Below are 22272 nucleotides of genomic sequence, written 5' to 3'. Positions count from 1 at the left end.
GCATCTGTGGGAGAAGCAGGATTTGGAACCTGGTTTCCCTGGTTCCCAGCTCACTGCTCTAACCACTAGGCCACTCCTCGAGGTTGGACCTGCATCACCATCATGACAATCTGAAATAATGACTGGGTGAAATGGAAAGGGCACATAAAACTGCAAAACAAATACATATATTAAAAGTTCAATGAAAAAAAAAGGTCTCTGGTTGCATACAACAGATGATTTTTTTTTTATTTGTATTAATACAGTTTAAACCAGAGGTTGCTAAGAGGTATAAAAGAAGAGGTAAAGACAACTTCATAAACTGCTTCTGCAACAATGCAATCTATTTATCAACCCACTTTGCGTGCTAATGCACGTTATTAACAGCCCTCATCCCATGGTAAATAACACGTGTTGACACAAGTGGCGGGTTGATAAACAGAGACCAGTGTTGGCTCTTTATTGTTTGACAGCAGGGGCAGAATGGTGTGTATGGCCCAGGAAAGCCCTCACGAAAGGGCACAAAAGGATCCCGGCAGAGGGAGATAAGGAGCTGGACAGAGAGAGAGAGAAAGTTTGAGAGAAAAGAGAAATGGAAGAGATTAGAGAACGAGAGGAGGAGATTTGGGGAGGAACTGGGTCTGAGTGAAGAGCTGACCCAGTTTATGTGCACACGGGCCAATGCTCACAAACGGGAGGGAGGACAGTGAAGCTTGGCCCATGCCCTGAGACCGGGGATGGGGTCGGCCCCCCTGAGCAAATGGTCTGGCTATAAAACTTGGAGGGAGAGAAGTTCAGAGAGCAAAGAGTAATAGGGGCTGCAGTGGAGGAAGCCTGGTTACTTCTGCAGGAGAGAGCGTGCTGCTGTGGTAAGATGAAAAAAAGTTCAGTTCAGTTACCCTGGAGAGTGAGGGAAACGGACAGAAGGATAATTTGAGCTGTAAACAGTTAAAAGTTACTATGTGTAGCACTGGTGCAGAATAAATAATCAGGAGCCCTGCCTTGTCTTTAAGCCCCTGTAAAAAGAATTTTCCTGGGAAATCCCAGAGGTGGTGCTCAGAGCCCTGCAGGAAGCTGTAGGTGGGAGCCCAGGAGATAATCTCTCTCTCTGCTTGCCAGCTCCTATATGGAAGACTCTTGTTGCCCAGCTCTCTCTCAGGCTGGCCTTTCTCCGGCTCCTTTAAGAATGCCCTCTCCTCCAGTGCTCTTTCTGCCTTCCTGCATCTGGTGACTTGAGTAATTCTTTTTTTTTTTTTTTCAAGCCAGGGCTCCGAAGAGGTCCGGCCTTGAAGGTGAGAATCTCCTGGCCATTTCTAGGATTTTTCGCCTTCATTTAGTGCTACCAGTCAGCTCATGCAAGCAGGGACCCAGCGGCCAGCTGAGGTGGCCCAAGAAGAGCTTATGAGTTTGCAAAGTTAAACTGGTTCAGCCAGCCCAGAAAGAAGAGTGTTTGCTGCTGATCTTGCTGTGGCTCCAGTGATTTCACCTGTCTATGACTATGCCTTTGGTTGGGACTTGTTAATAAGTGGTTTGAGTTCATTGCCTCAAGCCTCATCTTCCCCCATGAAGTAATGAAGGGGTACCTTAAAGCTGTACAGCCTAAAAAAAAATCACCAGAGAAGAGTTCCCCATCCCTGCAGGGGTCTGGTCAGCCAATTCAGCAGTTTGCTTCGCCTGGCTGCTTCACTGCCCCCGTCTGTTCAACCATGACTACTAAAGGCCCCTCCTTCTGGACTTCCCCCAAAGAGGGGTTACAGTTACAGGGAAGCACATTACGTGTTGGACCTCATGCTATGCTGAGAAAAATTTTTTTTTTTTTTTTAAATCCAGACAGTGGGAAATCCCACACTGAGTCATAATGGAGTGTTTAATTTGTTAACTTCTTGTTTCTGGGAGCAGGAGGAAGGAGAATTCTCTTTCGATAATCGTCTCTCTTCAGTCTGAGGCGTCATGGCGCCAACCCTGTGAAGAGGACTGAGAGAGAGAGAGAGAGAGTCTGCCACAGAAGGGAGCTCCCTCCAGCTCAGCCCCGGGACCCAAATAAAGAGCTGATCCCGTCAATCCATGGGAAATCCCAGAGAGAGACGCACACAGAAAAAAGAAGATATATAAAGTACAAGTCTGCACCTTCTAACCCCAATCACAAAATCATCTGGGCTCAAGAGCCAGAAATAACAATTCAAAATGTGAGGGAGAGAGGGGGAAAAGAGCTCAGAATTGCTTCGGGGGGGGGGGGGGGGGAATTCTCGGACTCAAATAAATGGACATTAAATCCAGTGCAGTCTTTCCGGAGGCGATCGCTCTCTTTCATACGCTGCAGATCCAGCCAGGTCTACCCTACGGTTAAAGAAGAGAACAGGCCATGAGAAGCAATAGCATGCACGTCTCTCTCTACAGCACTGGCACACACAGCGTTAGGCTTCGGCTCTAGTTATGTGTCCTAATCCCTGGCCCCCATCCCATGTGGATCTTCCTGGTAGTGGTTACAAAACCCTTTACTTTCTGGCAACATTCTTTGGTGTTTTCACTCTCTCCTTGCCCGCGCTGTCTTTGCTTCCCCCTCTCCCTCGTTGGCAGTAGCAGCTACTTTATACAAGCTGCCAAAGAGCAATTATGTAAATAGCGACCCACCTAGGCCAGGCAGTCCTGAACTTTTAAGGTGCTCAGAAGGGGGATAATTAACTGCCGAAAGTAAACAGAAAAAACTGAGGACCTCAGACTTCTACAGGACTAGCCCACGGGCAGTGCTATTTCCCTGTTCAAGTTAAACCTCCTTAAAGGCACAGGGGATCATGGATTGACAGTGCTTCCAAGGCCTCCGGACCCTGTCCAGCTCCTCCGTCTTTATGGGGGCTGGCTCAGATGGGACATGACCCTGCCGCCAGCTGCAGCAGAGCTGGTTTTCCCCAATATTCATGGGCAGCACACTTGGTACCAGTTCTTTAAAGGATTCCTCTGCTCCCCAAAACCTTCCTGCTGCTGCATGATGCTTTCTAAACCAGGCCTTAACTCTTCCAGATGCCATAGCTCACGTACATTCCTTGTCTTGGCTCCGCCCCGGGCTCGCGGAGCAGACGGCGGGGGGGCCTGTGTGCATGCACTGAATGCTGCTAAAGCTGTTCCCGCTCTGGCCCCTGCCTCACCTTACTTTGGGTGACTTAGATGGGGGAGGTGCACAGTTAGGGAATGGAAGTCAGGGCTAAGAGTGCGAAGGTCAGCTGAAAGAGGGGGAGGGGAGAGTCAACATTTCCTATTTTATTTTGTTCCTGGTTTGGGCTCTTGTGAATTTTTTAATGTTAAAATGGGGTTCACGCTGGATAAAAGTCCTAGAAGCACTTCAACTGCTCTAAAGCCTCTGCAAATGAATAGGCTGGCAAGGATTTCCGGGAAGGGGTAGCTAACTGCTTATACTTAAATACCATGTAAATAAATTATGTGAGAAAACTCAAGCTGCTCTTTGTTATTTCTGTTTTATTCATCACCACGATAAACATCCGGGATTAGGAGTCTGGGCTCTGATGTAAAAGCACTGCTTTGTCTGGAGTGGGACTGGCTTTGGCCAGTTCACTGCCCCGTGAGAGCATGCAGTCTACCCCTAATGCTAGGACACTGCATTTCATCAGACGCACACCTCAAGATCAAAAAAGAAATCCAGCAGTGCTCGCAGACCTCGCGTGCCACCAGGGCTGTCTGTGGTTTAACCAACCCCCTATGCACGAACCAAAAGTGGCCTTCCCATCCTTGTGATAGTATCAGTCTGGCACAGCGCTCCCCCCCTACGGTAGTGGCAGTGGCTCCAGCACAGCATCCCCCTTTCTCACTCTCCTCCTTATGGTGAGCTATCCCCTTCTCTCTACTCTGCCCACACACCATTACCCACCCCAGATTCCCTCTCACTTTGCCCACATGATAGTATGGAAGGGCACAGGTTGGGGGCGGGGAGTGTGCACCAGAATGGCAGCAGCTGCTAGTGGCTCGTGCACAGCTCACCCCCCCCCCCCCCCAAAGCTGGCCCTGCTTACCATGGCCTGGCTGCCTTAGGAGCCGATGCAATACAGTGCGCTGATTAACCCGCTGTCGGAGACGGGTTAAATAGGCGCTAATCCACCCCCTAATGCAATAGGGGGATTAGTGCCTATTTAACCCTATCGGCATCTGCTTTCATTACTGGCAGACGGCCAGTAGACTTGCTAACACGACCCACTGCCGCTGGGTCGTGTTAGCAAAGAGGCGTTAAGGTCGTCACAAGCGACCCTAGCGCCTCCTTGCTAGCATGACCCCCTAATTTGCCTATTGCATGGCGCCCTTACTTAGCTGCTTATACCAGATCTCCCAAGCCTCAGACCTTACAGCTTGGCATCCACTGAAGGGCTAAATACTCTGATCCCACCTCAGTTCTGGCTGGAATAAAAGAAGATCTCAGTACGGATCTCAGTGATTACCTTGGTAGGCCCACATGCACCGCCAGACACAATGCTTATCCAAGCAGCACTTCTTCTTCTTCCGTCTGCAATCCTTGTCACACTCGCACTTATATTCAGGTGCAACGCACGATTTGTGCACTGGTGGGCACATCCCAGAATGCACTGTAAGAGAGAGAGAAGGTCGCAGAGGCTCCTGAGAGCATTCTGAAAAAACTCCCAGCAGAGGGGGAGTCAGGTCGACGGCGTCAAAGCAAAGAAGGCATTCGTTTAAAACAAGTGTCACAGCTCCCCCCAGGACGATCCCCCCCCCCCCCTAATTTAATACCACCCTGCCCCCAGCAGTGCAGTGATGGGTCCTGGGCCGGGGGCCCACGCATCAAGGCTCTTTCTGGAACCCTGCAATCATGGGGCCCTGAATCTGGCCATCTGGTATCTCTCTTCAGCCATGACCATGGTTCTCCCCCCACCCCCCCCGGGAGATTGTGAACGCTGCCTCCGCAGAAACCCCAGTGCCAGCTGACGCGGGATGGAGGTGGGGGCGAAAGAACCGACTTTGGAACTGAACCAGGGACTTTCCGAACAGCCGAGCACAGCACTACCAGTGAGAGCCGCTGACCCAGCCTGAAAATCCATTTCTAACTGGTACAGGAGAGGCTATACCGGGTTATTACGACTGAAGGTACTTAACAGCTTCCATCCAATTTCCCCCTGGCAGCAGCCATGTCACTTGGAGCCCAGCAAAGGGCCTAAAAGTTTGGAAGGCCTTTTCTTGACCGGAAGAAGGGGCCGGCCAAACAATCTCATCGCACGTTCGTCATAAACCCGGCCCTGAGGAATGCAACACTTACATTCCATAGGTCGAATGCATTGCCATCCACAGCGGTCGCAGCATTTCATCTCACCAGGGCACTCTGCGTCGCAGTGGCAGAATGTTTTGGGGGCCGGGTACAGGCATGGTAGCTTCCATTTTGGGCAGCTGCCACATTTTTCTGTAACGGAGACACAGACGAGCAGATTGCCCCTTGTTTGCTATTTAGCAGGTTTTTCCCTACCAGACCTGAATTAGGAGCCATTGATAGGTTTGATCTCAGAGAGGGCGGGGCTCAAAAGCCATTTACCTGGAGTAAACTGGCTGCTTAAAAGATTCCCATCAGGGACAGGGCTAGGGCGGGTAATGCAACAGTGCATGTGGCTTAGCATTTTCAAAAATACGCGTGTTTTTCCATGGGGAAATAGAAATGCCAGTGGAATAAAGCAGGTGCAAATGTCTATGGGAATTTTTTTTTTAATCTCGGCACAATTTTCAAAGGCAAAAGTTATGTTCGAACTTTTCCTTTTAAAATTGGTGCAAGACCCCCGGATTAAAAAAAAAAGTCTACAGCCTTTGCAACGAAACGCAATTTCAAAAATTGCTTCAAGAGGGTGAGCCTAAAGAAATCCTTCAGTCTTACAAACTCATCACAAACGCTACTGCAGAGAGAGCTTAGGACTCACTCACCCATTCCCGGGAACGAACACTGACAGGCAAGGCTAAATAAAACCCTCGGTGTTACGCATTCATTCCCAGCAAAAAAGCAGATGGAGTCCATTTGTTTCTGCTGAAATCAATTTTTTTTTTGTACTGATAAGGTCGAAACTATTTCAGTCATATTTTTTGTCACTTTTCAGGCTTAAACTTTGGGCTGATCCTTTTCATCGGGGTGCGTGAAGGATCACATGAATCTTGAACCTTGGGGTAAAATTCAGAGGGAAGAAAACTCGCTTTAAACAAACTCCACACCCAGCATAGAGCTGTCTTGAGAATACGGTATGAACAAATGCAGACATTGCATAGACTTCAGATTGACCAGATACCTTCTGGCGGTGGCAGGCATGCCATATGATCGCAGTAGGGGCAGCAGTGTGTGTTCTTTGGGCAATCAGAGTGACCAGCGTGGCATATCTTGGGAGGTGGGTGGATGTAGTCGCATGGCTTCCTCTGTGCTGGGCAGGAGCAGGGCTTTACTGCAACAGAAAAGCATGCAATGTCAAAAGCTGTCGCTTGTGTTAAATTAGAGATTGTACCGTCAATGCTGGCTGCAGATGGCTTTGAATTACTCTCGTGATCCTCCCCCTCCCTAAAGGCCCCGTTTGCCACCCCCTGCCTCGGGCACTCCCATCTGCTGGCATTGTGTAACATAAGAGGACACTAAAAGGACATCCTGATGATCTTACTCCCAGAAATGACACAGAGAGAGTAAAAAAGCCGCTCTATCTTACACATCCATTCCAGAGATATCACAGGACAGGCCTAAAGAATGCCCTCAGGGTTTACTCACTCGTAGGTGTTGGCCCTTTGCTTTGTCCAGGGAGGGGTTGCTTTGTATTTAGTTCAGCACCCCCAATCATTTTGAAAAGTGGGCTGCTATGTACAGACAGGCAAATTTTACAAGCCCTGTGCGCTCCAAAAGTGGGAGTTATGCGTACAGTCCGCACGAGTACGCGCATATCTCCTGCTAAAAAAAAAGGGGCGGGGTGTGGACGTGATCTGGGCAGGGCAAGGACAGGACATGGGCGTTCCGGGACTTTAACATGAAATGTGCGTGCAAGCACGTGCACATGCGCGCGCCAGGGTCCCCCGCCGCATAACTTTACTACTGCTATGGATGGCGTGTAAATAATAAAATAAAAAAAATCTAGGCTAGTCAGCGGGGTCTTAAGGGTCGTGGCTAAGAGGGGAAAAGGGAGACGGTAAAACTAGGGGAGAGGGGTTTGGAAAGTCCTATCCCTTGCCTGGCAAACTGGGAACGAACTGGTGAAACTGGAATTGGTGTGGACTTGCGCTCTTTTTAAAATCCCCTCACTTATGCGGTGGAAGCAGAATTTACACACACAGGGAAATGAACCCACTTAAAATTGCACGTACATGTACGCACGATTGGCCTATTTTATACCTTGTGCACATATACGTGCGTATGGGATCAATTGTCCATGTCCTTTAGCACAAGCCGGCATATGCGCACACATGTGTGCCCGCATGGCTGTTTAAAAGTTACCGTCCCAGAGAGTAACTTTTCAGACAGCCCGCAGGTAGTTTTTGCTCACAGAATTTAGCCAGAATTTTCCAAACAGTTTTATGCCTATAAATCCACTTTGAAAATTTGCAGATGTGCACAGAACTGGCACTAACACTCACACACAAAGTTGTGTGCAAAAAGTGTCACCAAATCCAACTCCGCCCCCTCCGCTGCCCCTCCCCCTGGAAAACCTCTTTTGCAGCGTGCATTAAAAGTACACGCGGAATGGCTTTTGTGTGTACTTTTAAGTGGCCAACCTCTCCCCTCTCCCCGAGCAATTTTCAAAAGGCCATTTATGTACATAAACCCAGGGTTTATGTGCACAAATGCTTTTGAAAATTACCCTCTGTTTTTTTCCCCATTTTGTTCCTATGGGGAAACAGCTTAGTAAATAAAGCTCTTAATCCTAGTAAGGAGAGAGCCCTTATAGCTACACATTCACCTTCTGGCTTCTACATGGAGGTTAGTTAGTAAGCTGCGCTAATACATTTAGAACATAAGACTTGCCATACTGGGTCAGACCAAGAGTCCATCAAGCCCAGCATCCTGTTTCCAACAGTGACCAATCCAAATCACAAGCACCTGGCAAGATCCCAAACAGTAAATAGATCCCATGCTGCTAACACGCAGTGATAAATAATGACTATTCCCCCAGTATACTTGGTTAGTAACAATTTATGGCCTTCTCCTCCAGAAACGAGCCAAACCTTTATTAAACCCACCTATGCTAACTGCTTTTACACATCCTCTGGCAATGAATTCCAGAGCTTAATTGTGTGTTAAGTGAAAAAGAATTTTCTATGATTTGTTTTAAATGTGTTACCTAATAACTTCAGAGAGTGTTTCCTAGTCTTTGTATTTTTTGAAAGAGTAAATAACCATTTTACATATATCTGTTCTATTCCACTCATGATTTTATAGGCCTTTATCATATCCCCCCTCAGTCATCTCTTCTCCAAACCTAATCTCTGTAGACTTTCCTCATAAGGGAGCCATTTCATCCCCTTTATCATTTTGGTCACCCTTCTCTATACCTTTTCCACTTCAACTATATCTTTTTTGAGATGCGGTGACCAGAATTACACATAGTATCCCAGATGTATTCTCACCATAGAGAGATACAAAGGTAGTATGATATTATCTGTTTTATTCTCCATTTCTTTCCTAATAATTCCTAACATTTTGTTTGCTTTTTTGACCACCACTGCACACTGAGCCAAGGATTTCATAGTATGGTCCATTATGATACCTAAATCCTTTTCCTGGGAGGTAACTGCTAATATGGAATCTAAATCATGTAACTGCAGTGCAGGTTACTTTTCTCTATGTGCATCACTTTGCACTTGTCCACATTAAAATTCATCTACCACTAGCGGTACCCAGCCACGCGTTGCAGTGGCAGAGTCAGGTTCTTTACCCACCCTCCCTCCCCCTTCCCCTTGCTCATTTACCTCAGTCACTAATCCTCCTCCCCCTTGGTCACTCACCCCCCCTTCCCTCCCCTGTCCCCACTCCAACTCTCTCCCCTCACACTCAGCTCTCCCCTCATTCTCCATCCCCTGAAATGTATGCTTTCTTAGGTAAGAGGACCCAGACTGTAAGAAGCAGCTAGGATGCCGATTGAGAAAAAAACACCGAAATAGAAATTGGTGGTGGTAAACGTGGTCCGACAGTGGGAGGTTGTGCGTGTTCTGTATCAAAATAGGGGAGTGGCTAACCAAGTTAGCACTCTCTATTTAGTTAATTGTTTTGTAGAGGGCTAATTAGGTGCCTTTCCGAGATCAGGGACGTTTTGTGTTTGTGTTTGTGTGTGCCCTCCATCTTTCCACCCCAAAAGAACCCCACCATAAACGCAGTGTTTAAATACACACCCCACACCCCCTCCCGCCCCCCGCGAGAGTTGCAGAATGACCGAAACACCCCCTCCCCTGAACACGCGCGCAAGAAAATAACTAAGGCCCCCCCACCGTGCAGCCCCCCCGGATACCTGTGCAAACAGTCAGTCGGTGGAGCGGGTGTTCGGTTCGAGATCGAAGTCTTGGGTTCGGGCCGTCGGCTGCTAGCAATGAAAATGGCTCCGACGGCCCTTTCACCTGACTATGTCACCGTGGAGGAGTAATGGGAGCGCTAGGTCCTCTGACATAGTAAGGGCAAAGGTCCGCTGGCTGCCAGTCCTGAAAATGGCGTCGACGGGCCCTCGCCCTTACTATGTCACATGGGGTTGTCTCCGAGTGGCATAGTAAGGGAAAGGGCCGTCGGCGCCATTTTGATTGCTGGCAGCCGACGGCCGTAGTGTACGCGATGTGTCCCGGACCGTTCTTGGACCCCACGCTGGAGCAGCGCGGACCTGTTTCCGCTTTTGTGTGTGTTCGGAGGGTGTGGGCAGTAAGTAGAACAGGCATGTGCGTGGGGGGTGTGAGGAGGGTGTTTTAGTGTGAGTTCGGAGGGTGTGGGAATTGCCAACATGTGACATGTGTGTGGCCCCCCGGTGTAGCAGCCTGGAATTTGGTGCGTTTTGGTGTGTTTTGGCAGGGTGTGTGACGTAAGTCCAATTGGCGTGTATGTGTGTGTGTGTGGGGGGGTGTGTGTGTGTGAGGAGTGTGCATTTCTGTGTGTTCGGAGGGTGTGTGAATTAAATACATTTGTCATGTGTGTGGGGTGTGTGAGTGTTTGTGAAAGGTGTAAGAGGATGCGCTGACGTCTGATGTCCACCAGATGTCGTTGTTTTGTGGAACCAATTTTTAAACCTTTTTTACCTGTCACAGGTGTGACATATATGTAATGTAAGTTCAGAAGAACCTTCCTGTAAGTGAAAGGAAGGTTGTGTCCAAATTTGAAAGCAATCGGTGAAGTGGTTTCTGAGATTAGCGATTTTGTACAAACTAATATTTTTATTTATATAGATTTGGATGCCCAATCTTCCAATCTCGCAAGGTCCTCCTGCAATTTTTCACAATCCACTTGTGATTTCGCAACTCAGAATAATTTTGTATTGTTTGTAAATTTGATCACATCACTTGTTTTCCCCCTTTTCAAATCATTTATAAATATATTAAAAAACACAGGTCTTAGTACAGATTCCTGAGGCACTCTACTGTTTACCTTTCTCCACGGAGAAAACTGACCATTTAATCCTACTCTCTGTTTTCTATCTTTAAACCAGTTTGTAATCCACAATAGGCCATTGCTGTTGCGCGCCCTGGGACGCGTTGGTGCCGCAACCGGGCCTGCTCACCTCGCACTTCCCTCCACAAGCTCCGGCTCCTCTTCCCTTGCCGCGGCCGCCAGCTCCCGATGTCCCCAATGCGCTCCTCGGGCCTCTCCGGCTTCCTCCACGCCGCAGGCCTCTCAGGGGAGTTCTCGTAGGGGCTCCGCATCTTCAATGTCTTCAGCCCCGCCCCTAGGCGCACGCGAGGCTGACGTCTGCAATTTAAAGGGCCCAGGGCGGGAACCTCATCTCGGATGCTGCCTGAAGACGTCACGTGAGGCTTCCTACTTAAGGCGAGGCTCTGTCCCCAGAACCTTGCCTTGACAATCGGGTCTACACCTTCGGTGTAGCTAGTTGCTGTCCTACGTTCCTGTGTTCTCCTGCTTCCTTGATCCAGTCTCTGTTCCAGTGCTCCTGTATTCCTGTGTTCTCATGGGACTCTCTGTGTTCCAGCGTCTGTCCTGATTCCTGTGCCTCGTTCCTCCTCTTGTCGTACCTTCTCGGACTGATTCACGGTACCGAGGCTTGCCTGACCACGTTTGACCGCTGCCTGGAACTGACCACTGCCTGCTCTTGACTATGTTGACCGCCGCCTGGAACTGACCTCTGCTTGCCTTGACTACTCTCGGATGGATCTCGGAACTGACCCTTGCTTTAGCTGACCACCCTCAGACGGGTACCCTGGCTTTGACCCTTGCGCTTCACTCGGATACTCTGTTCGCTCCTGTGACCACCAGACCAGCCTGCTCGTATGCTGCCTGTGGCCTACCTCAGACTAGACCCAGAAAACAAGAAGGTAGGCGATCTAAAAAAGCCATTAGGAAAACACAAAGAATTAGATGCCCAAGTCTTTTTCAATCTTTATTGCAGTGGAGACGTATATTTTAAAAATGCCCGACTCAGGCCGAGTTTCGCCGTCCGTGTGATGGCTGCCTCAGTGCAAATCAATTTGCTGTGTAAAGTGGAGACTACACATCCGTTTTGAGGACTGAAGGCACTGTCATTTGAATAGAGCCCACAGGATTGTGACTTATTCAGAGCATTTAAGACTTGCTCCCATTACAGATTGGTTTAAATGAGATTGATTTCTAAGCTTGACCCTTTATCATTGGTCCGAATTTTCAATGAGAGTCTAAGTCCCTGAGGCAGCTGTCACACAGATGGTGAAACTCGGCATGAGTCGGGCATTTTTAAAATATACGTCTCCACTGCAATAAAGATTGAAAAAGACTTGGGCATCTAATCCTTTGTGTTTTCCTACTTCAGACTAGACCAGTAGGCACTGCCTATCTCGCCTGGAGGACTTTCATTTCCAGTTGCCTTCCTGAGGTCTCCGGTGATCCTGGTTCAGGTCTAGTTCCTCCTTTCTTCACCAGCTGCGCACCTTTGCTTGTGGTGGGCACACCTCTCCGCTACCTCTCCGGGAGACCCTCGGAGGCCCACCTAAGTCCAGGAGGTCCGGGTACCCAAGGGCTCAACCTGCGGAAACCCCGGATTGCTATTGGTGAAACTCCAGCTAACCTCTGTCTCCTTGTGTGCTCCACCTCCTGGTGGCAGGTGCTCTCTGGGTCCGACCAGAGGCCGTACCAATCCTGCACCAGGCCAAGGGTCCACCTCCAGTGCAATTGGTTGCCAAGGCCATGGACTCAGAGGAGTCCCCCGCCTTGTGGGCCATCCCTGGTCTGGTTACGCGTGTCCAGGAGCAGCAACAATTCATTGAAGCATTGGCCACCTCAGTGGAAAGACTGCATTCTCAACTCGAGGAGTCCTCTACGGCCAATCCAGGGCTCTCGTCCACAGCTCGTCCACTGTCTTACCGTCCTCACGGGCACTGCTTGCCCTCCCAGCTCCTCCCCGTTTCAATGGGGATCCTCGTTTCTGTTGAAGTTTTATCAATCAATGCTACTTGCAGTTTTCACTGCAACCCACTCTCTTTACGGATGAAGTGATGAAGATCACATTCATTCTATCTCATCTGGAGGGGGAGGTCCTGGCATGGGCCTCCCCGCTTTGGGAGTGCTCCGACTCAATACTACAGCAGCTTCCCCTATTTATCTCAGCATTCTGACTCACCAGCGACTCACCTGTCAGCAAAGGTGGCCAGCGACCTTTGCTGACAGGTGGTCACTGGCCACCATCTCCTACACTTCCGCCCGGGATCAGACTCACTTTCCTAATATACTGTGGAGTTCCGAACTCTGGCAACCAAGTTGGGGTGGCAGGAGGACTGCCTGTGGGCACTCTATCTTGAGGGACTGTCTCCTGTTCTGAAAGAATTGGCCACCTGAGAGATCCCTACATCCTTGGAAGAACTTATCTCTCTGGTTGGGCGGATAGGCCACCGTCTCTGGGAACAGCACCGGGAAGTAAAGGCTCTCCGACCTCCCGCCCTGCGACCACCCCGGTCTACGAGCCCCAGGTTAAAGGCACTACTGGCGAGCCCTCAACCCCTGCATGGGTTCCTCCGGCCTGGAGGAACCCATGCAGATAAACCGTGGTCGCCTTACTCCCGAGGAGTGCCTCCGTAGAAGAAAGTCTGGTCTCTGCCTCTACTGTGGGGGTTCCGGCCATCTTCTCCAGACCTGTCCGGTGTGTCCGGGAAACTCCAAAGCCTAAGCCCGTGGGGGGTCCCGAGCTTGGGTGCCACAGTTCCTGGCCTTCAACTGCTGCTGCCTGTCTCCCTCCTCAGGGAGGCACATTCCTTTGCTACCACCGCCCTCGTAGATACTGGGGCCTGTGGGAACTTCATCCTTGAAGCGATAGTCACTCTCCTACAGATACCTACTCATCCACTGGAGGTGCCATTGTGCATTTCCTCCATCCACGGAGAACCTCTACCTGACCGTATCACTCACCTTTTTGTGGCTATCTGACTGACTGTGGGGACCCTCCACAAAGAAGAAATTACCCTCCTGATCCTAAAACGGTCAATACACCCCATAGTCCTTGGTCTCCCATGGCTTCAAGTACATTCACCCCACTTTGACTAGCAATCGCTTCAACTGACCCAGTGGGGCTCTCTATGTCAAACCCATTGTTTATGGCGGGTGTCCCCATCTTTACCAGTACTAACTCCCACAACTCTTCCCGGGTTACCTGTTCCTTACATGGACTATCAGAATGTATTTTCCAAGCAGAAGACTGATATTCTGCCCCCGCTCCGGAATTTTAATTGCCCTATAGAACTCTTACCTGGCTCTACACCACCCAAAGGCAGAACTTACCCTCTCTCACTCCCGGAGACCCAGGCGATGTCTGCATATATTAAAGAAAACTTAGCCAAGCGGTTTATAATACCTTCTATCTCCCCGGTGGGCGCCAAGTTCTTTTTTGTAAAGAAAAAAGATGGGAGCCTAAGGCCCTGTATTGACTACAGGGGTCTGAATGCCGTTACCTGGAAGGGCCGGTACCCACTCCCGCTCATCAGTGAGCTCTTTGATCAGCTGCAAGGGGCTCAAATCTTCACAAAGTTAGACCTGTGTGGAGCCTATAACTTAGTCCGGATTCAGCCTGAAGACATATGGAAGACTGCGTTTAATACACGGGATGGACACTACAAGTATGTAGTAATGCCCTTCGGGTTTTGCAATGCTCCCGCCATCTTCCAGTGGATGATGAATGAGATCTTTCGAGACCTTCTGTACTCTTTCGTCATAGTGTACTTGGACGACATATTGATCTTCTTCAAGGATCTGGATTCCCATCGCTCCCACGTCCAAGCCGTTCTCCAGTGACTCAGGGACTATCACCTCTATGCCAAACTGGAGAAATGTCTTTTTGAGCAGTCCAGCCTTCCATTTCTGGGTTACATTATCTCTAGTCAAGGGTTTACCATGGACCCGGAAAAGCTCCAAGGTATTCGTGATTGGCCCCAGCCAGTGGGTCTGCAGGCCCTACAAAGATTCCTTGGATTCATAAATTATTATCGTCACTTTATAGCAGACTACTCCATGCTGGCTGCTCCACTCACCGTCATGACAAAGAAAGGAAGTGACCTTCGGGTCTGGAGTCCCAAGGCCCAGTCTGCGTTCCAAGCATTGAAAGAAGCCTTCCGTATTGGCCCGTGCCTCTGCCATTCAGACCCAAGCCGCCCCTTCATTGTGGAGTCGATGCATCCGCCATTGGGGCCGGGGTGGTCCTTAGTCAGTACTCTACCAAGGGAGCCCTTGTCCCGTGCTCCTTCTATTCCCATAAGTTCTCCCCCACAGAACGGAACTATACCATTGGGGACTGCAAACTTCTGGCTGTGAAACTCGCCCTCCAAGAATGGCGTCCCTGGGTTGAAGGGGTGCAACACAGGTTTATTATTTTTACCAACCATAAGAACCTAGAACACCTGAAAGAAGCCCAGCTACTCAATCAGAGACAGGCCCGTTGGGCCCTCTTTATTTATTTATTTATTTAAAATATTTTCTATACCGTCGTTAAGCTAGGTACCATCATAACGGTTTACAACAAGGCACAAATATTAATGTTGGTAGATGTCTTGGTTTGTATTCACTAAACAGGTGCCATCAGGTTACGGTAACATAGTTTCATCATAAATACTAATTGGTGGGTGTGATACTTTATGCCTGTTCTTATCTGTGACAACTTTAAAATAGATTAATCATAATATCTTATCCTTTGGTGGTGAATGAAAGTATAAAAAAAATTACAATGCACACATGTGTAGATTAGGGTAATGTGTGTGGGTGTTCTGCAGACCGCACCCTTCTTTGCATGCTTTAACTTTGAGCTTCACTACCGCCCGGTGGCAAAGAACCTCCGCGCAGATGCGCTCTCATGCTCATTAGAGCTGGAGGATATCCTCGAGACTCCTGCGCATATCATTGACCCTGCCTGTATCTCCATCGCAGTCACTACTACTGTACCAGCCGGTAAGACGGTGGTGCCCCGTCGCCTCCAGGAACATATACTCCGTTGGGCCTACGACTCCAAACTTGCTGGCCATCCCGGCCGAGCCCGAACTCTTGAGATGCTTCGCAGACATTATTGATGGGCTGGTATGGTCAAGGACTCCCGAAACTATGTTGACTCGTGCCCTGTCTGCGCTCAACAAAAACCCCCTACTGGACGTCCTTGGGGGCTTCTCCAACCACTTCCTGGACTACTCTACAGACTTGGGGACTTCTCCAACCACTTCCATGGACTACTCTACAGACTTTATCGTGGACCTGCCCCCTTCCAAGGGGCATACTGTAATCTGGGTCATAATAGACCGTTTCTCTAAAATGGCCCACTTTGTCCCCTTATCTGGGATACCATCGGCCCTGGAACTGGCTTGACTCTTTCGTCTGCACGGACTTCCGCAAGAAATAGTTTTGGTTCGTGGCCTTCAATTTGCCGCAAAATACTGGAGGTCCCTCTGTAGAAAGTTTAATATCACCTTGAATTTAACTTCAGCATACCACCCACAAGCTAACAGCCAGGCCAAGAGGACCAACCGGTCCCTTAAAGCCTTCCTTCGGTCATATGTCAACGATCAGCAAGACAACTGGGCCGACCTCCTCCCACAGGCAGAGCTGTCTCACAACACCCACATTGCCTCCGCTACAGAAGTTTCTCTGTTCACAGTGGTCTTTGGCCATCAGCCCCGCCTACCTCTGCTGATTCCACTCAGCGTGCCTTCACCAACAGCCCAGTCCACTGCCCAGACCATTTGTCGGCTGTGGGACCAAGTAAAGGAGTGTCTCCACCAAGCGGCCGACCGAGCAAAGCATGTGACAGATGCCCATCGTCGTGCCGTACCAGTGTTCCTGCCTGGGCAAAGAATCTGGCTCAGCACCAGACACATCTGTCTCTGGTTGCCCTCTCAACGGCTGGCTTCCAAGTATGTGGGGCCATTCCCCGTCCTACGACAGGTGAGAGCTGTCACATACCAGTTAAAGTTACCTGCGCACCTTGGAATCCATAACACTTTCCATGTGTCTCTGCTCAAACCCCTAGTATTTTCTTGGCCGCCTCGAAGACCTCCATCTCCAACACAAGTCTCAGCAGAGTCCAAGAACACTCTTCAAGTGAGAGAAGTCCTGGATGTCCGACGCCGTAGAGGGCACTGGGAGTACCTCCTTTTGTGGGATGGCTTTGGCCCAGAAGAAAATTCTTGGGAGCCCTCTCACCACATCATTGACAAAACCTCCTCCACAGCTTCCATCTTCAGCACCCAGAGAAGCCCAAGCTGGTAAAGGGGAGGCCTAGAAGGGGGGTATTGTTGCACGTTCCGGCTGTGTTGGTGTCGTAACCAGGCCTGCTCACCTCGCACTTCCCTCCACAAGCTCCGGCTCCTCTTCCCTTGCTGCGGCTGCCAGCTCCCGACATCCCCGACGATCTCCTCAGGCCTCTCCGGCTTCCTCCATGCCGCAGGCCTCTCAGCGGAGCTCCCATAGAGGCTCTGCGAGTTCAGTGTCTTCAGTGCCACCCCTAGGCGCGTGCGCGGCTGATGTCTGCACATTTAAAGGGCCCAGGACGGGAACCTCGTCTTGGACGCCACCCAATGATGTCACGTGAGGCTTCCTACTTAAGGCGAGGCTTCGGTGTAGCTAGTTGCTGTCCTACGTTCCTGTGTTCTCCTGCTTCCTTGATCCTGTCTCTGTTCCAGTGTTCCTGCGTTCCTGTCTGTTCCAGCGTTCCTGTGTTCCTGTCTTGTTCCAGTGCTCCTGCATTCCTGTGTTTCCATGGGACTCTCTGTGTTCCAGCGCCTGTCCTGATTCCTGCTCCACGTTCTTCCTCTTGTCGTACCTTCTCGGACTGATTCACGGTACTGACCTCTGCTTGCCTGACCACATTGACCGCCGCCTGGAACTGACTTCTGCTCATCTTGACTCAGACTGATCTCGGAACTGACCCTTGCTTTAGCTGACCACCCTCGGACGGATACCCTGGCTTTGACCCTTGCTCTTCACGCGGATACTCTGTTCGCTCCTGTGACCACCAGACCAGCCTGCTCGGACGCTGCCCGCGGCCTACCTCAGACTAGACCAGTAGGTGCTGCCTATCTCGCCCGGAGGACTTTCATTTCCTATTGCCTTCCTGAGGTCTCGGTGATCCTGGTTCAGGTCTAGTCCCTTCTTTCTTCACCAGCCGCGCACCTTTGCTCGTCGTGGGCACACCTCTTCACTACCTCTCCGGGAGACCCTCGGAGGCCCACCTAAGTCCAGGCGGTCTGGATACTCAAGGGCTCAACCTGCGGAAACCCCGGATTGCTATTGGTGAAACTCCAGCTAGCCTTTGTCTGCTTGTGTGCTCCGCCTCCTGGTGACAGGCGCTTTCAGGGTCCGACCAGAGGGCCATACCAATCCTGCACCAGGACAAGGGTCCACCTCCAACACAGCAATTGCCTTCTAACCTGTGGCTTTTTAATTTTCCCCATAGTCTCTCATGGCGGATTTTGTGAAATGCTTTCTGAAAATCCAAATACAATATAGTCAGCAGCTCACCATTATCCACATATTTATTAACTCCTTCAAAAAATGTAATAGCTTGATGAGGCAAGATTTCTCTTGTGGAAATCCATGCTGGCTGTGTCCCATTAAGCCAAGACTTTCTATATGTTCTGTGATTTTGTTCTTTAGAATAGTTTCCATGATTTTTCCCAGCACTGAAGCCAGACTCACCGATCTGTAGTTTCCTGCATCACCCCTGGAGCCCTTTTTAAATATCTAGGTTACAATGGCTACCTTCCAGTCTTCAGATACAATGGACAATTTTAATGGTCCAGTTTAAAGTTACAAATTATTAGTAATAGAGCTGCAATTTCATTTTTTAGTTCTTTCAGAACTCTGGGGTGTATACCATCCGGTCCAGGTGATTTACTACTCTTTAATTTGTCAGTCTGCTTTATTACATCTTCCAGTTTCACGTTATCACAGGAAAATGGAAATAGCACACAGAGCTTTCAAGTTCTGCGCATTTTTTCTGGCTCCAAAAATTAGGTGCAGTGTGGGTATGGAAATGATCAGTATGCAAAGCAGCTTATTTCCATGGCAATGGGTAGCACAGCATGCGAAAGATCTTTGCTAGCTGTGCTACTACTGGAAAGTTAACTACACCTCAAAAGATGCAGCTAATTTCCCCCCAGGAGCATTGGGACATGAATGTGTGTTCCAATGCTCCTGGGGTCTTCAGGTCTTCAGTTAAAGGCTCCAGAGTGCCCCCCGCCCCGCCCAGCCTGGAGTCAAAGAAATCCCTGGGGGTCTAGTGGGATCCCCTCCCCCAGCCTCCTTCCTGCACTTTTGAGTGGTGAAAATGTAAAAATAAAATAATGTCCCCTGAAGCTGTGCCCTTCTTGCCCTGAACAAATAATCCTCCACCCTCCCTGGACCTCCCCAAAACTTACTTGACATCTCTGATGGTGAAGTGGCAGCACGATTTTCTAAATGGTGCCAGCTGACTCCAGAGGCGCCATTGGTCCTATCTTCGGGGACTAGTCAGCGGCCCCGTGCTGGCACCGTGAGCATTTTTTGAAATGTGCAGGCTGGGGCACCTCTGATGCAGTGCTGAAGAACAGGAGTCAGGAAGTGCCAGCCTGCGAGTTTTACAAAGGCTGGCTATGGCGGCACTGACCCTGGACCAACAATAACATGGAAAACACCAACAATATTTTCTTTTGTTATGTGCCATTGCAAATGGGAAAGGACACAAAATAAAATAAAAAGATATCATTGGTGTTTTCCATATTGTTTTAAACAATGGCAGCATGTCCCTATTAAGCAATAAGCAATAGCTACAACCACCCTACCCTGCAGCCACGCCCAACATTGTCTGATCTGTGGTGTAAGAGTGTGCTCCCTTCCTCACAACAATGTGTGATTATAGCCCCTAGACAGGGTTGCCAGCTCTGGTTGGACCTGTTCCTTCGGATTTCATCACCCGATATAGAAACGGCTTTAAGGACCGAATATGTTGAAACTCTTCCTCTCAAGGGACAACAAGCACCTTTGCTTGTCAGATTTCAGGACATAAATAATATTGAAAAATGAGTTGCAATATCATTAATTTAATTTGAAAGAGTTGCTGAGGTTACTTCACTTTTTAAATGTATATTTACACATGGTTTATGTCTCAACTAATTCCATTCAGTTAAAAAAATTAACTGGACAGTGTTACAAGATTATTGATAAGGCATTGGTTTGCCAAATAAATAAATGCTATTGCACATTATTTACACAGGTTGGGTATCCTGAAATTCAGTGTATTTGTTCATTCTGTCTTTTTCATTAAACTCTGACATCACAAACACTGACAGGACCATTTCAGGAATATAAGAAACTAACAAGAAGTCAATACGATGGATCTAGATTCACTGTTTAATAATCTTTTTTCATTTTATTCTGAGAATTCCCTCTAGGATTTCTTCAGTTTTTTTTGCCGCAGTGTCCTGGAAATCACCCTTCCATTCCTGGAGATTCCAGGGCACTCCTGAATAGTTGGCAACCCCACTTCCAGTGGCCATCAAGCCAGCCTCTCTAGGGCTTTCTGATGGAGCCTAGAAGACTTTTCCCAAGTTGCAGTTGTTTTTTTGGGAGCACTGTCACAGGAAGGCAAGAAGAGAGAAGTGAGATCTCTACTGTGTGCTGACTGAGACAGTTATGAGATAATTTCCCTGGAAACTATTATAGTACTGAATGGGAACGCTCAGGTAAAAAAAAAAAAATCCAGAGTTGCCTGGTGGACAAGACTAAATGCCAGTAGACAATTTCGTCTGCAACAGCTGACCACCACCCTTCTGCATGCATACATCTGCTTAGCGGGTTTGTGAATTTAAATGGGCAGCATGTCAATATATTTATTATAAAGTAGGCATGGATTTTCCCAATTTGCTGGAGTTTCAATTTTTGAAAATATTCAGGGTTATAACTCCAGGTTGATATCACAGCCTATGCTTTGGAGTCAGAAGCTCAGCTCCCTGCTTATAGCCTACACCCTGTGATGCTCTTGGCTGCTCTAAAATCTCTACTGTACTCACCTACTGGCAGCGGCTCATGGTGGCTAGATGTAAGGTGAAGTTCTGAGCAAAGAGCGAGAACCAAAAAGAAGATACCACCTTCGGTCCTCATCATGCAGTTTCTTGTGGCTTCCAAATGCCCTGAGGCAGAATCAGGCTGGGATTTAAGCTGCCAAAGAGAGGTGGACCCAAAGCATGAGAGGGAGGGAACTAGCTATCAAGCAATATACTTCCTGCTTCACAACCTGGCTTAGATAATGACTCTCTTCTGGTTTATTCTTTATTGAGGTCACCGTAACAATATGCACTATCTAGAACTTTTTGTATACATAAGACAAAAGTAAATTAAATCATTTACATGCTTATAAAAAAAAAAAAAAAAAAGATTATTGGTTGAGTCGCCCAACTTGAGGTAAGGAGGCCATAGTGAACACCCTGGTGAATACAAAAATGGGATTCAGAGCTTAAGCAGAGGATACTCGTGAAGTCAAACTGCAGTGATTATGGCAATAAAAAGCATTTATTGAGGCAGTTGAGCCCCAGCAAGCTCTGAGGTGCATTGATGCTCATGAAAATATTCATGAGCATCAATGTCCTTTTTTGGATATGCAGAGTTGTTCCAATGGTATTGATCCCCTACAGAAAACAGTGGGGAAATGGCAGCGAGTATGCATGAGACGCGACAACGTGAATTAAGGGCAAGAAACCAAAAATCGTTGCCCAGATTTCATAGTAACATAGTAAGAGACAGCAGAAAATAACCTAAATGGTCCATCCAATCTTCCTAACAAGTTGTTTAGTAACTACCACTCCATGCAGATTATCCCCAATCTGTTGGGTAAGAACTGCCACTCCATGCAGATTATCCCCAATCTGTTGGGTAAGAACTGCCACTCCATGCAGATTATCCCCAATCTGTTGGGTAAGAACTGCTACTCCATGAAGATTATTCCAAATCTGTTGGGTAAAAACTGCCATTCCATGCAGATTACCCCAATCTGTTGGGTAAGAACTGCCACTCCATGCAGATTACCCCAATCTGTTGGGTAAGAACTGCCACTCCATGCAGATTACCCCAATCTGTTCGGTAAGAACTGCCACTCCATGCAGGTTACCCCAGTTAGCATGGGTTATACCTTTTCTTCATTTCCATCCTTTAACCATGAGGGATTCTCTGTGTTTCTCTCATGCCCTTTTGAATTCTATTACCATTTTTGTCTTCGTTACCGGTTCCAGGAGGGTATTCCATGCATTCACTGCCATTTCTGTGAAGAAATATTTGGAGCTTTATATTATGTCCCCTACCAGCAAGGTTAAAAGGTGAGGCAAAAGAGGCTATAACAGCTGAAAGATCATCTTTCAAGAAATGGAAAAGGGATCCGAATGAAGAAAACAGGAAACAGCATAAGCATTAGCAAGTTAGATGCAAAGCATTGATAAGGAAAGCAAAGAAAGAATCTTGCCAAAGAAGCAAAAACTCATAATAAAAAACATTTCAGGTACATTCAATGTAAAAAGCCTGTGAGGAAGTCAATTGGACCATTTCATGATCAAGGGATAAAAGTGGCTCTTAGGGATGACAAAGCCATAGCAGAGAGACTAAATTAATTCTTTGGTTCAGTATTCATTGAGGAAGATGGAAGAGAGATACCCTTGCCA

At 48.4% G+C, this 22272-nt stretch overlaps 1 protein-coding gene across 1 annotated transcript; it reads right to left on the bottom strand.

The window, feature by feature from the left end:
* Positions 1–1158: 1158 nt before the first annotated feature.
* Positions 1159–20794, bottom strand: LOC115097342 (whey acidic protein-like). The gene is made up of 5 exons (XM_029613072.1): positions 20635–20794; positions 6258–6407; positions 5252–5392; positions 4422–4565; positions 1159–2316 (listed from the first exon to the last, which is right to left on the bottom strand). Exons 1-5 carry the CDS (start codon positions 20726–20728, stop codon positions 2312–2314), a joined length of 534 nt encoding a protein of 177 aa, XP_029468932.1. The 5' UTR covers positions 20729–20794; the 3' UTR covers positions 1159–2311.
* Positions 20795–22272: the final 1478 nt, after the last annotated feature.

Source organism: Rhinatrema bivittatum, chromosome 8 (genome assembly GCF_901001135.1).
Source record: "Rhinatrema bivittatum chromosome 8, aRhiBiv1.1, whole genome shotgun sequence".
Taxonomy (NCBI): Eukaryota; Metazoa; Chordata; class Amphibia; order Gymnophiona; family Rhinatrematidae; genus Rhinatrema; species Rhinatrema bivittatum.
This window is presented reverse-complemented; position numbering and strand designations above follow the sequence as displayed.